Here is an 18,650-nt window from a genome sequence, read left to right on the forward strand (position 1 = left end):
GACTGAAAAAGGAAATGGTCAAAAAACATGTTTGGCTGTGCTTTGGCATTATCTTATAGCATCAATTACGATTTTTGCCAGTATTTGTTGCTCTGGAGGGCCTGCATAAAATAACTATTTATTGTGACATTGTGGTAAATCCAGCTATACAAAGATTACTAAAACATTTGATGAATACATGTATGCTAATTTGCTTTACTGGAAGTTAGATGAGAGGATTTACATCAATTTTATGGAGAGATTGGTCCAAGATGCAGTTAGGACAGCTTCGCTTGTGCTGGAAGCAAAGGGCAAATGATTAGCCAAAAAAAAAGACTAAAATGACATCTTTTAACGAACTATAAGTGTATCTTTCATGCTTTATGTTTACCTCATTAAATATTTATAACCCTGGTAATTTGTAGCTTGGCATGCTTCATCACATGACTCTGACGTGTGACGACGCAGACCCCGGTTTTAGCCCGTGAACTATCCCATCGGTTAGATGACTCCGGAGGCTTTCTGAAGTCCCTCAGGGAAGCTGGAATATGGTTTCACATATCCACTATTGCATAGATATGGTGTATTATGCAACTCGATCCGGGCTGGATCATTAAACAGCACAAGCGTGAAATCTAGGGCAGAACGCCCAGCCTCCCAAGACGTCTCTGCAGCTTTGAAACGGCGGGGTGACGCTGAGCCGAGCTCCAACTGTGTCAGGCCCAGTCACATAGCCTACTCACCAGCCATACAAATAGAAACAGTGGAGAGTGGGCACTGACGTGGACACATATTTGTTTTGCTATAAGTGTGAAGATCTTCATCTTTAGCATTAAAGAGGACCTATTATGCTTATTTGTAGTCGCAAACTTGCATTTTGGGTTTCTACTTAAACATATTTACATGCTTTAATGTTCAAAAAATGCTTTATTTTTCTCATTCCGGCAGTCTGCTCTGATTGGTCAGCTGGCCTACTCTGTTGTGATTGGTCAACTGAACCAAACTCTTCGGACTCCACTCCAGCTCCGCTCTAACTAGCTTTGTTTGAGGGCGTGCCAAACTAGCCGCTATGCAGGTATTATGCAAATGTGCTACTTGGTGACATCACCACGTTATTGAAGAAAAGGCGGGACTTCAATCAAGGCGTTTCAGGCACTTTTCCCTTTGGCCTGGACTTTGTAGACCTGCACATGCACAAAAACCTATAAAACACACTAAAGGAAAGGGAAAAAGCACAAAAGCATAATAGGTCCTCTTTAACATAATCCTAATTCTTACTTTAAGCCTGAATACAATCAAGATATTAATGTTGCTTTGGTATAAATAAAATTAGAAAAACCCAGACAAGACATTTTTTATAGTTTTGATTTAGATTGAATATACTTTGTCGAAGTTTTCTGACTTTTCTCCAAACTTTATTTTTTTTTTTTAATCACAGTTCAGTCAGTAATGAACTCTGAATGATTTAAAGTTGCTCTTCAGAACCGGCTTCAACTTAATAACAATTAGTCTAGAGAGGTTTGTTAATTTGACCAGCTTTATTGACCTTGCAATGGACTGGTGAGCTGTTCGTCCATCAACCCAGTGTGTGGTGGGATATGTGCAGCCCACTGTAGCCCTGAAGGAGAATGTGTTTGTAAAGAAAATTGAAGTCTCACCTCCCAGAAAAATGCAGAACAATACACCCTGCAGTTCACATTTGTTTGCAGTGCGTGGTGACATTTATTCTGAAAAGGTTGCCGTTATAGTTATTGGCACCTTCTGATAGCATAAACCACCATCACTCAATTAAAGTATTGATATTGCGATCTATTACGTAATGCTACCTCTTGCTGTTGAATGTGTGTTAAATGGTTTCCCGTATACACGTCAAATTTAACTTTTTGTGTGATTTAGTTTGGGGATTACTTCAGATTGAGGCTAACAAATGGAGGCTGATTTCCTCCTGGGGGTTAACAGAAAAGTAGAGAGTGTAGCATGAAGTTACCTTGAAGATATAAGCATCCCGCAAGTTGTAACAAACATTTTATTCAAGGCGGTCATGTCGAGAAAGGTCAATGGTCTTGTATGCAATATGAATGACTGTTTTCTATATTTAATGCATACTTTACGTTGTTGAATTCGACAGCACCGTTTCACTGCAACACCGTCTTCATGTCGAAACTCTGTCTAATATCCGATCTCTCTCCTTCCCTCCCAGCGCCAAGATGATGTGCGAGGTGATGCCCACCATCAGCGAGGACACGGCGCTGAGCCAGCGCGGCTCCCAGAGCAGCGCCGGGGACCCGGACTCCCACTTTGAGCAGCTGATGGTCAACATGTTGGACGAGAGGGACCGGCTGCTGGACACGCTGAGGGAGACCCAGGAGAGCCTCGGCCTGGCCCAGCAGCACCTCCAGGACGTCATCTACGACCGCGACTCTCTGCAGCGCCAGCTCAGCTCCGCCCTGCCACAGGTAAGCCGCGGCAATGTCGCTTTTTTAAAAGATTATTTTTGTGTCATTTTTGCCTTTACTGACTGTTTGATAGTGTAGATATAGACAGGAAAGACGGGGAGACGTGCAACACATGTCAGCGGCTTGAATTGAACCCTGAAGTTGCAGATATATGGCATGTGCCTTAACTTCTAGGACACCCAGGCTTTTTTTTGTTGTTTTCTGTGCGAAATTGAATTTGCCTGGAGTATTTTGTGCTTTGTGATAAAATTGTTGTGTTATATAACTTTTACTTAACAGTTTGTTGTATTTTGCCCACACAGTGCATTTGAACTTTGAACTCTTTGCACCAAAGTTGTACCTCGGCAATAGCAGACATAATTTCTGTCTTACTTTTATTGTCCTTTAAAAACATTTCAGTCATCGCACTCTATTACAATCCCGCTATAGGCGAAGGGCTTTTTGTGTTTCGTTAGGATGTGCGCCACTAAACGAAGCCCTGTGTTGGCTGCGTTGGCCTTCTTCATCAGTTTGGTAAACAGAGACTGTTGTCTTTTAAAGCGTTGTTTTCAGCTCCTTTTACCTTCTCCGTTCGTAGACCCGCTACCAGCCGGAAAATCCCGTAAAAAGTTGCTGTGGACTTAGGTGAAGTGGCGCTTGACGTTGCTGTGGTAATACTCAAATTTGGTGTGTGCTTGCTAGTCTAGTCTTGCTACTTTAATTGACAGCTGAGTGACTTTGTGTTATCACATTTACAGTATGTACATATTCTGTGAACCCTTAGGGAGCCACTCAAAAACGGGCAGCGAGCTACTTATTGGAGACCCCTGCTTTACTGTCTTGTTGTATACAGTATGTGGTGGTATCGCTTTGTTCTCATTTGAATCCCTGCAAACCTTTTTACTAAATTAACTTGCAATAAGAGCGATGTAAAAATATATTCTTCCCCAGCAGCCAGTATCCCTCGAAACTTTGGGTTATTATCTTTCAATTTACAGTACATGATTATTCTTAAATGAACGTGGCACAAACATTGTGTCTTCCAGTACTATTACTTTGGGAAATGTTCCAACTCAGCGACTCTCTGTGAATCATGCAAGAGAGATTATAGTTTGTCTAATTACCAGTTAGACTCCCATTGCATAATGAAACACTTTGGATAAAGCATGCACCAAAAATGGTATATAAGTGTGTATGTGTGTGTTAAGCTATTGTTTTTCTTATGCACAGTACTTGTCGTGCTACTGCAGTGCCGCGTTTAACCAACTCAAATGTCAGATTTCAAACATCCCCAAACAAAAAACGTGATAGTTTAGTAGTTGGTATTTAAAATCCCAGGCATAATTCACATTCTGTGTGCGGTCAACCACGTTTTGTCGTGTGACACCGCAGGTTTGCCTTATTTTTGTTTGCAGTCAAATCAGTGAAACATAACGGGAAATATTGAGCTTGACATTTTGGTTGTTAGTGGTGGTTTCTTTCGTAATAAGTCTTACAGTAAGCGGAGATTAGCACTTTCCGAAAGTGTGTCAGTAATTCTAGTCACACGCTCTCCCCGCTGTGTTTCCAGAAGACTCTGGAGGTTTGCTGGTGCTGGTGGAGAGACGAGGACTTTGTTCCACAGCGCAGTAATCCGCATGGTTTCAGAGACACACACTGTGTCTGTGTTAGCTTTGGTGTGATCTCACATTACTGCTTCAAAAGAGGTTTTGCGGTGTTAAAATGATACTTCCTGTTTTGAATTAAACCAGCCAGAATTTCAATATCTGCTTCTTTTTTTTTTTTTTTCTTCTTCCTGCCCTTTCGCCTGTAGAATAATTTGAATGAACCCACTTACACCTCTTCATTCTGACGTGTGAAACAGATCGTCGGGTGTCGAGATGTTATAAATATATCTTATATACCGCCTTTGCTTGGTTTTCATCTCGGATTCGTGTCATACTGTAAAGGTTTGAACTCGGGGTTATGGTGGTTTTTCAGCTCATAGTTTAGCCTCAGGGCTTTTCTCCTCCTCAGAAGTTACACCGGGGACATAATATACAGTTAAAGACAAAAAAGCGAATGCTGTTCATAGATTTTACACTCTGGCTAGAACAGACAGAGCAAAAAAAAAGAAGCTTACCTCTCATATTTGAATCCATGTCTTTTCCCACTCTGTTTTTTTTTGTTTGTAATAATTTATTGGGAGTAACATCAGGTTTACAGAAACATACAAATAGAGCACAAATGTAAATGATTGTCCCTCCATATTTAAATTAAATTAATAATAATAATAATAATAATAATAATAATAATAAAAGAAAAAAAGAAAAGAAAATAAGATACAAATTTAAATAAAATAAATAATAATAAATAAATTACACATTGAAAGTAATAATAATTATGTAAATGATTGTCCCTCCATATTTTGGTATTTTACCCCCAAATCCCGCTCCCACCCAACCCTCACCCTTTGCCGATGCAAAAAGGATAAAGAACAAAAAACAGAGTTAAATTAAATAAAAAAAAATAATAATAAAATAAAGAAAGAAAAAAATAAAATAAAATAAGACAAAAAATTTAAATAAAATAAATAATAATAAATAAAGTACACATTGACAGTAATAATAATTATGTAAATGATTGTCCCTCCATATTTTAGTATTTTTCCCCCAAAGCCCCCTCCCACTCAATCCTCACCCTTTGCCAAAGCAAAAAGGATAAAGAACAAAAAACAAAGTTAAATTAAATAAAAAAAGAAAGAAAGAAATTTAGATAGAAAAAATACAATGAAATAAAATAAATAATAATAAACAAAGTACACATTGACAGTAATAATAATTATAGGATAAATCCCAAGCTACAGATAAAATAGGCTGCTAAACTTTACCATGTACAAATGGACAAATTAACTGTCTGGCGGTCATTTCTGTGTACATAAATCATAAATCTATCATAAATAAAATTTGAAATCTTCCGCTCGTGTCCAAACATTCCCACCGCACCGCTTCATTCCCAGAGAAAGCATCCCGGGCTGCCAAAAGTGAAATAACACGTCCATTATCAGACAATTCCATTGATATCCACCGGCAGTAAAGTCTCTGTGGTGGTGCTGTGGTGATGTATTGCTTGTCATTGTGTAATGACAGAGCTGACATAACGTTCTGGTGCTTTCCCTGACGCCCGGCTTAAATTAGATGTCACTCCGGGCGGCGATTGGGATCCTCCTCGCGACGTCCTGGCACAAACGATTCCATTAATTAATCTGATGGCGTCTTATTGGCCTGCATGATATCAACAACATTACTCTAATGGTTTATGAAGAGGTTTGTTAGACCTGTGTGATTATACAGAGGCGTTTAGCGTGTAGGGAAAGTGGCGCCTTTCTGTTTAATATGCAGTTGTGCTTGCAGCTTCTGCGTTTTTTGGACAATAAGAATGAGTTTAATTCACAGGAGCAGCCATCACCTTTTGTGTTGCCGTGTTAGGAACGTCTGTAATGATTTCACCGCATCTGACACTCCTTTAATACGGATGTAATTTTGCAGCAATTTTCGGGGGACCAGCAGAGTGGAACAATGCTCAGATAATCATGTAGTGGGATTCTTAAAGAGGGCAATAGATAGCTTCCAGGTCTTTCTCAGAGGAGGTGGTGGTGAATGAGGAAGAGGAGCAGCAGAGCTTCAGAAGACAGAAGTGGCCTCATTTAGGCGATAGGCAGGCTGTGAATGTGTCTTTACTGATATCACTCCTCTGTTCCTGAAGCCCGGAGCGCTGGCAGGATTAGGCGTTGGCCCGCCACAAACTTCCCTCCCTCTTGTTCTCCGTCTCCCTCCTCTCTCTCTCTCTCTCTCTGTTTCTGCTGTCACTGCCTTTTCTGTTATGTTGCGCTTTGCCTTCGTGTCTCCCTCTCCTCCTCTGCTTTTTCCCCCCTCTCCCCGTCAGAGGTCACGGCTCCGCTGCTCGTCATGACACTTTGGACTGATCGGAGTGACATTCGCCGTCCCCACTCGACGCTTCCAGGCAACACCGCATCCCCCCTTTTACATGCATAACAATCCAGCAGCGCCTCTGTCCCTTTCCTGATATGCCTCTGTCCCTTGTCTTCTCTTCCTACATTTCATCAGGCCATTTTGTTTCAGAGCAGACGAATGGCAACCGTTAGCTGTATATGTCTCGTACGCTCATCGCTGCATGACATAGTATATATTATATTAATGCTAAAACGCTTCTGACTTGTATTTGACCGTTAGAGACCCACATAGACCCATTTTTGTCTCTTTTAGGGGGAGATGGCAGGTCAACAGTAGATGTCACATAGAAGTGGTGTACATCATCTGAAAGCTGGGAACCTGAAGATTAATTTGAAATGCTTCTCAGCACTGTGTGTCAAGTTGTTCTAGTCATAAATCAGAAATAGAAATGCTCTATTATGTCTCATAAGTTGTTGCAGCAATTTTTGGGTTGATACCATTTGTTACACAGATTTGTTGTTAAATTTAACCATTTTTTTACCACTCGAGAATTGATAAAAAATGATCAATAATCCCTCCAAAATACCACATTAAGACACAAAGACTTTGAGGAACACAATAGAAAAAGACATGCTGTGATTTGGTTTCAAAAACTTTTGACATTTGGAGATTTCTGTAAGAATTGCATTTTTCGGCGGTTAGATGGCGAGCACTTCTGTTGTGTAAACTGCTCAGAAACCCCCTTATTGTCAATCTACCTAGGAAAGCCATCCATCCTCTGAATACTCTAGTTCTCTAGTTTGTGGCTGTAAAGTTTCATGAGGCTGTGATTATCCTAGAGGTCACCACAGGTCATTTTATACAGTGAGGTCAAGTTTAAAAAAAATGGTCTCACTACAATGAAATGGCTACTATGGGGACTAACATCATCACACATGAAGACAATTGGGCTCATTGGATCCACAAGAGTCTCAGCTTTACAGTGATACCCAATTTATGTAATTCAAAAACTGTTTAGGGACCCCAGTATGTAGAAATATTAAAACACACCATTTTAGATTAGGTGAAAAAAACACATTTGTACTGCATACAAATAACTGCATGTTTTTATGCCCCAAACTGCATGTGATTATCATAAAGTGGGCATGTCTGTAAAAGGGGAGACTTGTGGGTACCCATAGAACCCATTTTCATTCACATATCTTGAGGTCAGAGGTCAAGAGACCCCTTTGTAAATTGAATAAATCGTTGGGTTTGGGCTGTTGGTCAGACAAAATAAGACATTTAACCTTGGGCTTTAGGAAACTGTGATGGCCATCTTCTCCATTTCTGACATTTTATAGACTAAACGATGAATCGATAATGAAAATAATAATTGTTACTTTGCAGCCCTAATAGATAGGTAGACATTATTGTCCCTCAAAGAGGAAAAAGTGGAAAAATGACGACATTATTCTCATTAACTGCCCTCTCAGTTTGATACAGTTCAGTGTGATGTATATTATGAGTATTTCTGTGACCCTATAAGAGGTGGTAAACTCTGTTCGGCAAATAAAGCGATGGGTTAACCCACCGCTACATCACTGCTGCTGATGCAACATGCATTTCGCTGCGCAGGGTGAGCAATTTGTTCTTGCCTCTAACTATAAGCCTCTCTGGGAAATGAGGGGCACCGCTGTCATCTGAGAGCCTGGTGTTTTTTCTGTGTCTTGCATTATTCCGGCTTGTTTCCTCTGCTACGGCGTATCTGGAGTCCCTCTGCTCGCAGGAAAGACTCCTCGCTCCTACTTGATAAACTGATTTCAGAGAAAGAGATAGGGAAAGACATGTAGAGCAGCACCAAAGCCTGCAGCGCCGCACACATGTGACCCTCCTCCCATCCCCCATCGCCCCCTGTATCGTGACCGAGGCGGGCGAGCTGGCAGACAGGCAGCGTTTCCCCGTAGCACTCAGCTGTGCGTTACTGTACTCGAAGGGCCCTGAGGGGCTGCGGGGAGCCTTTCTCCCCATGCTGTTTATTTACTGTTGCCAAACATGGTCTCATCATGAAAGCTGCTGCTGCAGATGATGTTCTCCGCATCCACATCTTGGTCACTGGCACCATGCTGTAGTCTACCACAAACACCGATTTTTATACAGATGTTTCTTAGAGGAGGAGATGCTCTGGAGACGGAATTTGTTTAAATGATCTTTAGTGTGTGGAGTCACTTTTCCTGGCCGTGGCATCTGTCATCCTGGATGGTCAGCAGGTGTACTTAAAGGTGCCGTTGATAACATTGATAACATTCAGCCACTAGATGTTGCATATTCTCTTCCCCTTTACCGTTGCATTCACTTCACAACAAGTCGTTGCCAGGCATTTACCGTCATCTCAGCCATTAATCCCCTTTTACCCACACTAACTGACGACCGAGAGATACTACGTGATACCGATGTCGTTTTACTATTGGCTCACAAGCCTTGTTAGAAGTGGGAACCAAACGTCAGATATCTAACACAGAGATAAACAAAACATTCATTATGGACCTACCAAACTTTTTAAAATGATTAATTCACAATCATAATATTTTTTTCAGGAAAAGCCATACTTTTATGTGGCACCTTTTTAAAGGCTCTGTGGATGTATTATTATTATTTGTTTACATAAAAATGTTATCAATAAGACCTTTTAAAGGTACAGTGTGTAGGATTTGGTCGCATCTAGTGGTGTGGTTGCAGATTGCAACCAACTGAGTACCCCTCTGCTCACTCCTCCCTTTCCAAGACTGCGGTAATGTGAGCCGCCAAATGCAAAACCGTGGTAACTGCGTGGTATCTTTCAGGACCTTCGCCTTGTCTACTTTATGAGCAACGGATGTCAGACGGCGGCTGGCGGTACCGCGGTTTTTGCACTCTGCAGCTCACTTTACCGCAGTGTGTCAGAGAACTACGGTGGCCTACAGTTTGGTTTGTCCGTTCTGGGCTACTGTAGAAACATAGCGGACACCGCGAAGAGGATCCGCTCCCTATGTAGATATGAAGGACTCATTCTAAGCTAACGAAAACACAAAGATTCTTAGTTCCAGGTGATTATACACTAATGAAAACATAGTTATAAATAGCCTACTAGATTCCATTTCTGCTAATAGACCCCCCTAAATCCTACACACTGGCCCTTTAAGGTTGTAGGGAACACCAGAAGCCCAGCTGACCTTTTAGATGTCGTAAATGGAAGAAAATCACATGAAAAGACGATTGAACTTGAGACTCTGTAAGGTTGTAAATGGGAAGACCATGAGACATGTGACTTGACTAGTCACTGCTCTGCGATCTATATCTGTAATTTTTTGTGTAATCTCCCTGTTGGAGGGGTTAATTCACATTCATAAAAGATTACATTTATCCCATGGAAATTGATTTTATGAAAACACACACCTATTTTGATTGTTTTTATTCAGATGTAGATTCAGAAAGCTAACAATAAAACATCTAATAATAACATTAAATCATAAATAAATGAATGTGTTGGTCACTGTGGATGCTAAAATCTGGCCTATTCAGGGCACGGCCTGAGCTCCCCAGACGTTGATCCGAGTGCTTCCTCTGCCCGGCCAGACAGTAATGAGATACCGGCCAATTGATCACCGGCACACCGATGTTGTAATGAAAGCTAAGACTGCACTAGATTACTGTACAGGGCAACCCATTGATCCGTGGTTTGCTCATTCATGACCGTCATACCGGCTTCAGTAGAAATGACAACAGCGTCTTTCCTGAGACGTCCTTTGTACAAAAGGATGATTGAGCTCGGAAACATGCTTTCATTTCACACAGCAATTACAGTTTCATTTAAAGATTAGTAATTAGGGGCGATTTATCTGAAGGGTAAGCACTGTGTACATCTCTGGTGTCTGGTCATTAGCAGCCTGCTTTAAGTCAATGATCCACCCCTCCACCCCGCTGTTTATTAATCATACATGACACGGCCGTTCGTCAAAGAGTCTGGCCACAGGCCGCGTCCTCCCATCCTTCTTAAAGCTTCAGCCAGTATCGCCAGCGTTTGTAGTCATGGAACGTACCACTCTGTGGAGCTCCGAGGGGGTGAATGAGGAGAGTATGGCGCGGCGGCGGGAGGAGGGAGAGGAGACGGTGAAACTCCCTGACAAGCGAAGATGACTAAGCTTGTCGAGGAGAGGGGATGAGAGGTGAATCCTTCCTCCTCTTTCGCTTCTTTCTGATGTGTTTTTTTTTTTCTACCCCCTCCCTGTCTCTCTCTGTTGCTTGTACAGGAGGCCCTCTGGGCTCCAGCAGTCAGCCAGTCAGCTGGTCTCCTCCGCCAGAGCAGCACATGATTTTCCATGATTACTGTTATTGTTTGTGCCCCAGTTCACGCCGGCTGCGGGCTAGATGTGCAGTTGATGCGTGGCAAGTTGTGAGGAGGAAACTGTCCAAAGACAAGCAAAGAGTGGGCCGCACAGGCGTTTACCAGTAATGTCCTTAAGTTTACAAGCGTATCAGCTTCAGAGCACATGATAACACATCAAAGATAGCATCATCATAAACATAAGGCCAAAAAATGTCTAAAACCTGTCTGAAAAAAGGCATGAAAGGCAGAAGAAAAGACACGTCTGTAAAATGTCTGAAAAAAAAGTCTGAAAAAGTCAGAAATCTGCCTGAAAAAAAAGGCAGAAGAAAAGTCCCAAAAAAAGTCCCCCCAAAAAAAATTTTTTTTCAAAGAATGTCTGAAAAAATGTCTGAATAAAAGTACGAAAAAAGTCTGAAAATGTCCAAAAAAAGTCAAAAACAATTCCGAAGAATGTCAAAAAAAATATCAGAAAAAAGTCAAAAATATGCCCTGAAAAAGTCTGAAAAATCTCCCAAAAAGGTCCCAAAATAAAGTCAGAAAAAAAATAATTTTGTCTGATTGTTTGGAAAATTTCCCAAATATTTCTCAAAAAAAGTACGAAAAATTTCTGAAAATTTAAAAAAGAAAAATTCCAAAATATGTCCGAAGGATGTCCGAAAGAAGTTCTGAAATATGTCCGAAAAATGTCTGGAAAAAAGTCTGAAATATTTCTGAAAAAAGGCAGAAAAGTAGACGTGGGTTTGATAAAATAACACTGGAAGATGTGGTAGTTCATTTCTTCGTGTCCTTGACATCTTTTGTCTAATACACTCACTTGCTGACAGACAGCGGTAGCGTATTTTCCAATTTTCCCGTCTCTCAAGCGTTGATTCGCAAACTGAAGCCTTTCTCGTTTTTTTTTCCGCTCAATTTACCCCCAAAGCCTTGTTTTTCCTCTCCTCCCTTATTTCCTCTCTCCCTTTAATCTTCTTCACATTGACAGAAGCAGGGATGGGCCCTTGGCACACACCGTATGCATCAAGTGTCCGTAATGGCTCCGACAGAGATGCTTGATCAATACCCTTGAAAGTTTAGTTCAGTCTGATTAGGGAGACGGATCTCGTCCTCCTCCACCTCCTCTGGATGAATCATCGCTGCTAGGGGCCAACGTCGAGCTGTATCTGGATGCCGGTTGACCGTAGTCTGGCAGTTAAACAGAAGAAGGGGACGAGGTAGGGGTTCTGATCAGTCACGCCGAGGTGACAAGACAGTGCAGAAGGATCTCCTGCAGATGTAATTATCTCTCTAATGAACAGCACAGTAGGATGCCAGAGTGCTCTAAAGTCAGGAAGTTGCAGGAACAGTAGATCAGCGTAACAAGGAGACAGCAGCTGCTTGCATACAAAGTCTTGTTTGGGGTGATTCAGTCAGTCTGTGTACTCAAAGATCACACTAAGAATTTAAATTGTAGAAGTCACAAAACCTCTAAAACCCTTAATCACTACCACGCTACAAGGCGGGATTGAATTTGATGTTTTTTAACATGTACATCAGCTTTGAGTTGAGCTTTGTGTGTTTTGCAGCTATTTCTACCTAAACACACTCTAAAACACATAACTAGCAAGTATAGTGTCTCACTATATGTGGTGCATTAATGAGGGCTGTCCAGATCCAGTTCATATTGTGGACAAGAAACTAAAATCAAAGTGTATTTTGATGGCAACAAAGTTGAATTTGCAGGAGCTTTACTGGTTGGTAACAGGTGAAAGCTGCACTCTACATCCAGTATGCTATAGCTGTCTGTGTGGAGGACAACACACACATCACTAACAGCCTTACCTGATAAAACTGCTGTAATGTAAAGGCCTTTACACACTGTGAATGTGAGCGTGAGTGACGGATAAACGACACGAAAATGCGAAAACCCGCCTACAAATATTATATGTCTAGGGCTTTTATTGTGAAAGGTAAGAGTAGAAGGAGTGCTGGAGGCCCAGGCCGTATGGCTGGAGCCCGCACGGGAGAGCCAGAACCAGGACTATGTGGGGCAGAGTGTCAGACCCTGCTGCTGTAAAATGAGAGGTTTTCTAAAGGGACTCTGGTGCTCAGAAACACTACCGCTTTTGTCCACAGGGACCGCCAGAATCAACACAGAATGAAAGTTCCTCGTAGTATCTCTAAATGTAGCTTTAAACAGTAACGGCTCATTGTTTGGAACCCTGAATCAGTGATCATGCCGCAGATAAAAAATGATACCAAAGCCCAGGGGAAATGTCTCGTTCCTAGAAAGTGATGAATCATCACATGTTCACTTTTTTATTATAAGCTGTAAGTGCACTTACTAGGGAAAAGGGCAGGATGGCAGCACCAGTCATTCAGGCTCTCTGCAGCATTGTGTTGATGAAGCATGACAGACCCAGTTGTAGGATGAAATATTTGGTGGTGCTGCTGAGCTGCTGCTTTTAGTCTGCAATTGCAAACTATTCATTTTTAATCTGGGTTCCCTCACATTTTAAAGAGGAGGCGCTCTCCACATTTGACACACGTTGTAGAAATGAACAGTGGAAGTATCTGCAGCGCAATTGCTCTATAGTCCAAGATTTATCTTGACTCTTGTGATAAATGTTTTAAAATGACTGTTAGACCCAGATGATATCTGTATAAATGAGGCTGCTGTTGGTCCATATAGTGTCCAATGTGAAGCTGGAAAGTGGAATGGGATGTTGGGAATGTGAGTGAAGATGGATTGGTTACAAATTTGTCGCTATTGACTTTTTAGCTGAAAACTCAACACCTAACTTACAGTAGTTGCTGCAGATCTAAGAGTAAAGGCTGAATTATTCTCCTCCATTGCAGCGTGGCAGTGGTTAGCCCATGTATGCCTATATGTCACAGAGATTAATCCATAGCTCAGAGTTGGATTCAGCCCATCGACTGTTGTCCGCAATGCCACGTGACAAAAGACGTGTTCATTATGAAGTTGTGTTGTTCATCTATGATCTACCAAAAGCAGCAAACCTTGGTTGATGAGTAAATCCCCTTTAACCAGTACTCATGTTGTTTGTTAGTGGTTTATGAGTTTCATCCACATAAAGGGATAGTTTGGGTGTTTTGAAGTGGGGTTGTACGAGGTACCTATCTATAGTCAGTGTGTTACCTACAGTAGATGGCGGTCGGCACGCTCCTAGCTTGGAGAACAGACGGGAGTTACCGCACGGGAGCAAAGCAATGTACTGCTGTGGACGGGGTCGGCAGCAAAACACATTTTAGCCACCTAAAAGAAAGACTCAATATCAGTTTAAGTGTACGCTATATTTAGAATATTTTCTCCGCTTTACCTTGCCTTTGTCACAGGGAACCGTGTATCCATCTATGCTCTCGCCAAAGCCACCAGACTCCATTGAAAAAAACAGTAATTTTACCTCGCAGAACACGGGAGTTGCTGGTCTACCGCTGCCTCGATCGGTTAGTTTGTTTGGGCTATTTTGTTCACCAAAGCCACACAATAACGCAAACAAACTAACCGATTGGAGCAGCAGTAGACCAGCAACTCCCGTGTTCTGAGACGTAAAATTATTGTTTTTTTCAATGGAGTCTGGTGGCTTTGATGAGAGCGTCGATAACTGCTTCAGTTCCCCGTCGGAAACACGGACTGTATAGCTGTCGCACAGCAAGGTAAACCAGTGAATATATTCTAAATATAGCGTATACACTTGAACTGATATTGATATTTTAAATGGGTTTTTCTTTTAGGTGTCTAAAATCCGTTTTGCTGCTGGTCCCGTCCAAAGCAGTACATTGTTTCATCTGTTTCACCATACATTCACCGTCATCTACTGTAGTTAATACACTGACTCTAGATAAGTACCTCATACAACCCCACTTCAAAAACACTCAAACCATCCCTTTAAAGCCAAGTCTAGTTGAAGACATCAAACATTTATCGCCATTCTGCGCTATCAAACATGTTTAGATGTGTGTGGATATGATGATTTACTACTTCTTTGTAAAGCAGCGAGACATGTCGCAGCACCTCCACCTCAGATGTCCCCAAAAAAAAACATTTGATGATGAATCATTTGCGTTTAGGAAATGACAGTGCGTAGGCAGACACAGTCTGAACACTTTGATGTCATCTCCTTCAGTGTGGGTGGGACGGGATGGAAGTAGTGGAGGGTGTGCGTTAGAGTTTGCATCACTGTGGGTAGAACTTGGGCATGACTCAGACCCTGAGGCAAGGAAATACAGAGATTCTCAAATCTTACTTCACACACACGTACAGTCCCATCCTCGCAAACACACTCACACACACACACTGCTTGCCGGCTTCGCCCGAATGAATTAGAGAACTGGTCCCTTGAGAGCCACTTAAGCGAGCAGAGTGAAATGAGGTTATGACCAATACTTAGTTCTCCTCGCAGTGCCGACCTGGAAATGTAATCCTCCCTCCAAAAAGCCGCTGTATTTGTTTATTTAGCCTCCACTATTGATGAATATTACCTCCTCGGTGTTACCAGTTGCTTCCGCTGAAACATTTGAATCAGCCGGCTTTCCCTTTTTTAATAGCGAGCTACGATTATTCAACCGTAACTCGAACATGTCACACGCTGCTGCAAATGTAGGCCGACTGATGAGGAATTAGACTGACACAATATCCCGAGGACATGTTGAAAAAAAAAAAGAAAAAAGGAAAAAGGCGAGCAGTGATTCGATTTTTGTTTGGCAGCTGCACTCGGCTCCTCAGAAGCAGGTCTCCGGTACTGACTGGTGTTTTTTCGACCATGCAGCTGGTCCCCATTAATGGATACCTTTTAGCTTCTGAATGCTCCACTTGAAAGCCAGAAATAGAGCATGATGTCACCGCCTCTTGGCGCCGGCTGAGAATCTTGTTCAAGGACTCCTGAGAGAGAGAGAGAGAGAGAGAGAGAGAGAGAGACGATCCCATGATGTCCTGCTCGCCTCGCTGCATCACAGCTCCCACCTATACTGTGCTGTGATGAACTTCTTCGTCTTCAGCGTTACACATCTGCAGACGTTAAAACCGTTACACTCATAACATTAGCATGTAAGCACAGCTCTCCAGAGCAACACATTATACTTTACAGTTGTCTCTAATTAGGGCTACTTATTGCTAGCGTTATTAGAGCTATTTCTAGTGCTGTTATTGCTGAGAATGCACACATAGTGAGGGAGCAGACCAGTGTAAACTTTAGTACAAAGTGCATTAAAATAGAATTGAGCACTCAGGGTTTGAAAGGGTTAAACATGAACTAGAGAAGCCATTTTCGTAGTGTTCAGTAGATTACATTCATTCTCACAAAACAAGAATAATGTGAATTTCAGTTAAAGGAGGAATGTGTAATGGTAATCTATATTAATTACACAATTTTTTGGGTTATCCATAAAGTAAATATAGCACACAGCCGTGGCTAGAGGCATTATTTTTTCAGGTTGTCCATCCATCTGTCCGTCCATACCATTATTGTGAATGCGATATCTCAGGAACGCCTGGAGGGAATTTCTTCAAATTTGGCACAAACGTCCACTTGAACATCAAGTATTAACCGTAGACTGTATATAAGAAGTATTCGTAGTCAAAGTGACGGCACCCATTGGTTTGTGGACTGCTGTTTTGAGGCCTTGTTCGGCCTTTTGGCTGTCGCCTTCTTTGTTTTTGGCTGTCTCCAAACCAGAAGTGACACGAGAGGCTGGAGCTAAGTACAACCGAATGCTGAATAAGTCATATTTAGGCGACCAAAAAGGTTATAATTAACTTTCATGAATTGAAAACACACTGTGAAAGGGTTAAAGTTGTAAGATGAAAACACGGACAACTCCCAGACTGGACAACGTCAGTGCTTTATGGTCTATTTGACTCTAAATGGGACCATAATTTACTAAATGAACATCATGCTGTATTGAAGAAGACTTGAAACTAGCGATTGAGACCATAAAGTCATGTTTACAATGTTTACTGAGGTAATAAATCAAGTGAGAAGTAGGCTCATTTTCTCATAGACTTCTATACAATCAGACTTCTTTTTGCAACCAGAGGAGTCGCCCCCTGCTGGCTATTAGAGAGAATGCAAGTTTAAGACACTTCAGCATTGGCTTCACTTCTCAGACCCGGAGGTTGCCCACTGGGATGAACTGATTTGATTTTGGTGGTCAAAGGTCTCTGTGACCTCACAAAAACACGTTTTTGGCCATAACTCAAGAATTCATACATTAATTATGGATAATACGGCCAATGTTATCTAGGAAGTGTAGTCATCATGTCAGTATAAGCTGTTGAGTAAGTCTCTAAGAACAGATGTCCCTTCAGCTACCTCCACAACCACATTCACATTCACTCAAATTAGCTTTTTTGTGCCGTCAACAAACGACCTATATATCATTTTTCTTCCTACACCAAAAGCATTGTGTGACAAGGACAGGAGTAAAAATCCTCGGTTTTGAAGGTGAAATATAATGACTTGCTCACGCTCTCCAAGGAGTCCATCCTCTGTGTCTCTCCATAACGGCGTCTTCCCAAACTGTCAGCGGCGTCCCGGAACTTCCTCTACTCTCCGTGGCAGAAATGGCAGCTTCCCATCGCTCCCCTGCAGAGACCCTACATCTAGCTCACTGATGTGACTCAGGTGCATCACAGCGCTGCACTTAATATTGTCACTACTAATCACGTGTGCAGTGTTGGGTAATACAGTGTGATGATGGCCAAGTAATATCTAGGCAGTGCTGCAGGCGTTTGTGAGGGCTAGGGGGGGTTGGGCTTACATCTGACATTGTTTTGAGGTCAAGGAGTCTGAAATGTTTGATATAATTAAGCTCGGTATGTCACGGTGTTTAATCACTTTCACATGATATAATGTATCGCAGCTTTGCAGTGGCTTTGCTTTGTGTGTTCCCAGTTTGAAAGTGAATGTAGAGTTATGAGACATTAAACTTCTGACCGTCCGGTAACAAGACTGATGCCCTAAAAACATCAACTAATAGACATCACCATGTAATAACTAATAGATATCACCATGAAACTTCCCAAGGTGATTACTTACATTGAGACAGTTATTTTTTGTAATACAAGTTTGCTGAAATTTAAAGTTTAAATATGCAAATGAGGCATTATCTTATTAAATATGTGCTCATTTGCATACATTTCCAGAACAGAAATGTGAACATTGGATAAAGATAGGTTCAAAATTCTTGTTTCATTTTGTTGACATATTTGAGTCAAAGATTTTTTTCCAGAGGGGATTTTGGATATCTCTTTGTATCACTCCATAAATCATAAAATACTGCCATAAAAAAAAACAATTTTCGCCATGTTTTTATGAATATAGTATTTTATAATTCAAGCTATGAATGACAAATGAACAAACCCCTCTGTAAAAACTTTCAGAATATAGGTAGGAATGAAACAGGAAAGTTTGGTGTATTTAAGTGCCACTGAAGTGCAGATTTCTGGCTCAAAACCTAATTAAGAGAAAACGTTATTTAAAGATATTGTACAATTCCTAATATTTTGAAGACACTACAGGTGAATAGGGTAAAAATTTAAACTAACAGATATCACCATGAAACTCCCCCAGTTGATTACTTACATTAAGACGATTATTTTTTGTATTATGGACCTTTCACACAAAACGCGGCAACGGCACCAGTGCGCTCTGAAACCTGTTAATTCCAATGGCTTGCACGCCACAACAACGGCTTTTAGCTGCGCTGAGCAAAGCGCGAGTGCAACGCGCTGCTCGCTGAGCCAAAGTTCAACGGGGTTGAGCATTGGGTGCAGATGTTTTTTGAAATTTTATGTTTAAATATGACAGTGAGGCATTATCTAATGCTAACTTTTGGTGAATTAAGAGAAATCTACATACAAAGAAATAGACAAAGTAGTAAAATAAATATCTAAATGTGTATTTTGTATGTTTTCTTTCCACTAGTCTGAAAGAATGTCGA

General features: G+C 41.4%; 1 protein-coding gene across 12 annotated transcripts in view; it reads left to right on the forward strand.

Moving 5' to 3' along the window:
* Nucleotides 1–18,650, forward strand: part of ppfia2 (PTPRF interacting protein alpha 2) — a 226,225-nt gene that overhangs the window by 42,453 nt on the left and 165,122 nt on the right. For all 12 annotated transcript variants that reach the window (XR_005205435.1, XM_037759972.1, XM_037759967.1 and 9 more), the window contains one exon: nucleotides 2,180–2,435. Coding sequence is in view for 11 of the 12 variants with exons in the window: in XM_037759972.1 (XP_037615900.1) it covers nucleotides 2,187–2,435 (249 nt within the window). In the remaining variant the exon portion in view is untranslated. The remainder of the gene's footprint in view (nucleotides 1–2,179; nucleotides 2,436–18,650) is intronic.

The sequence above is a fragment of the Sebastes umbrosus genome, chromosome 23 (genome assembly GCF_015220745.1).
Source record: "Sebastes umbrosus isolate fSebUmb1 chromosome 23, fSebUmb1.pri, whole genome shotgun sequence".
Classification (NCBI taxonomy): Eukaryota; Metazoa; Chordata; class Actinopteri; order Perciformes; family Sebastidae; genus Sebastes; species Sebastes umbrosus.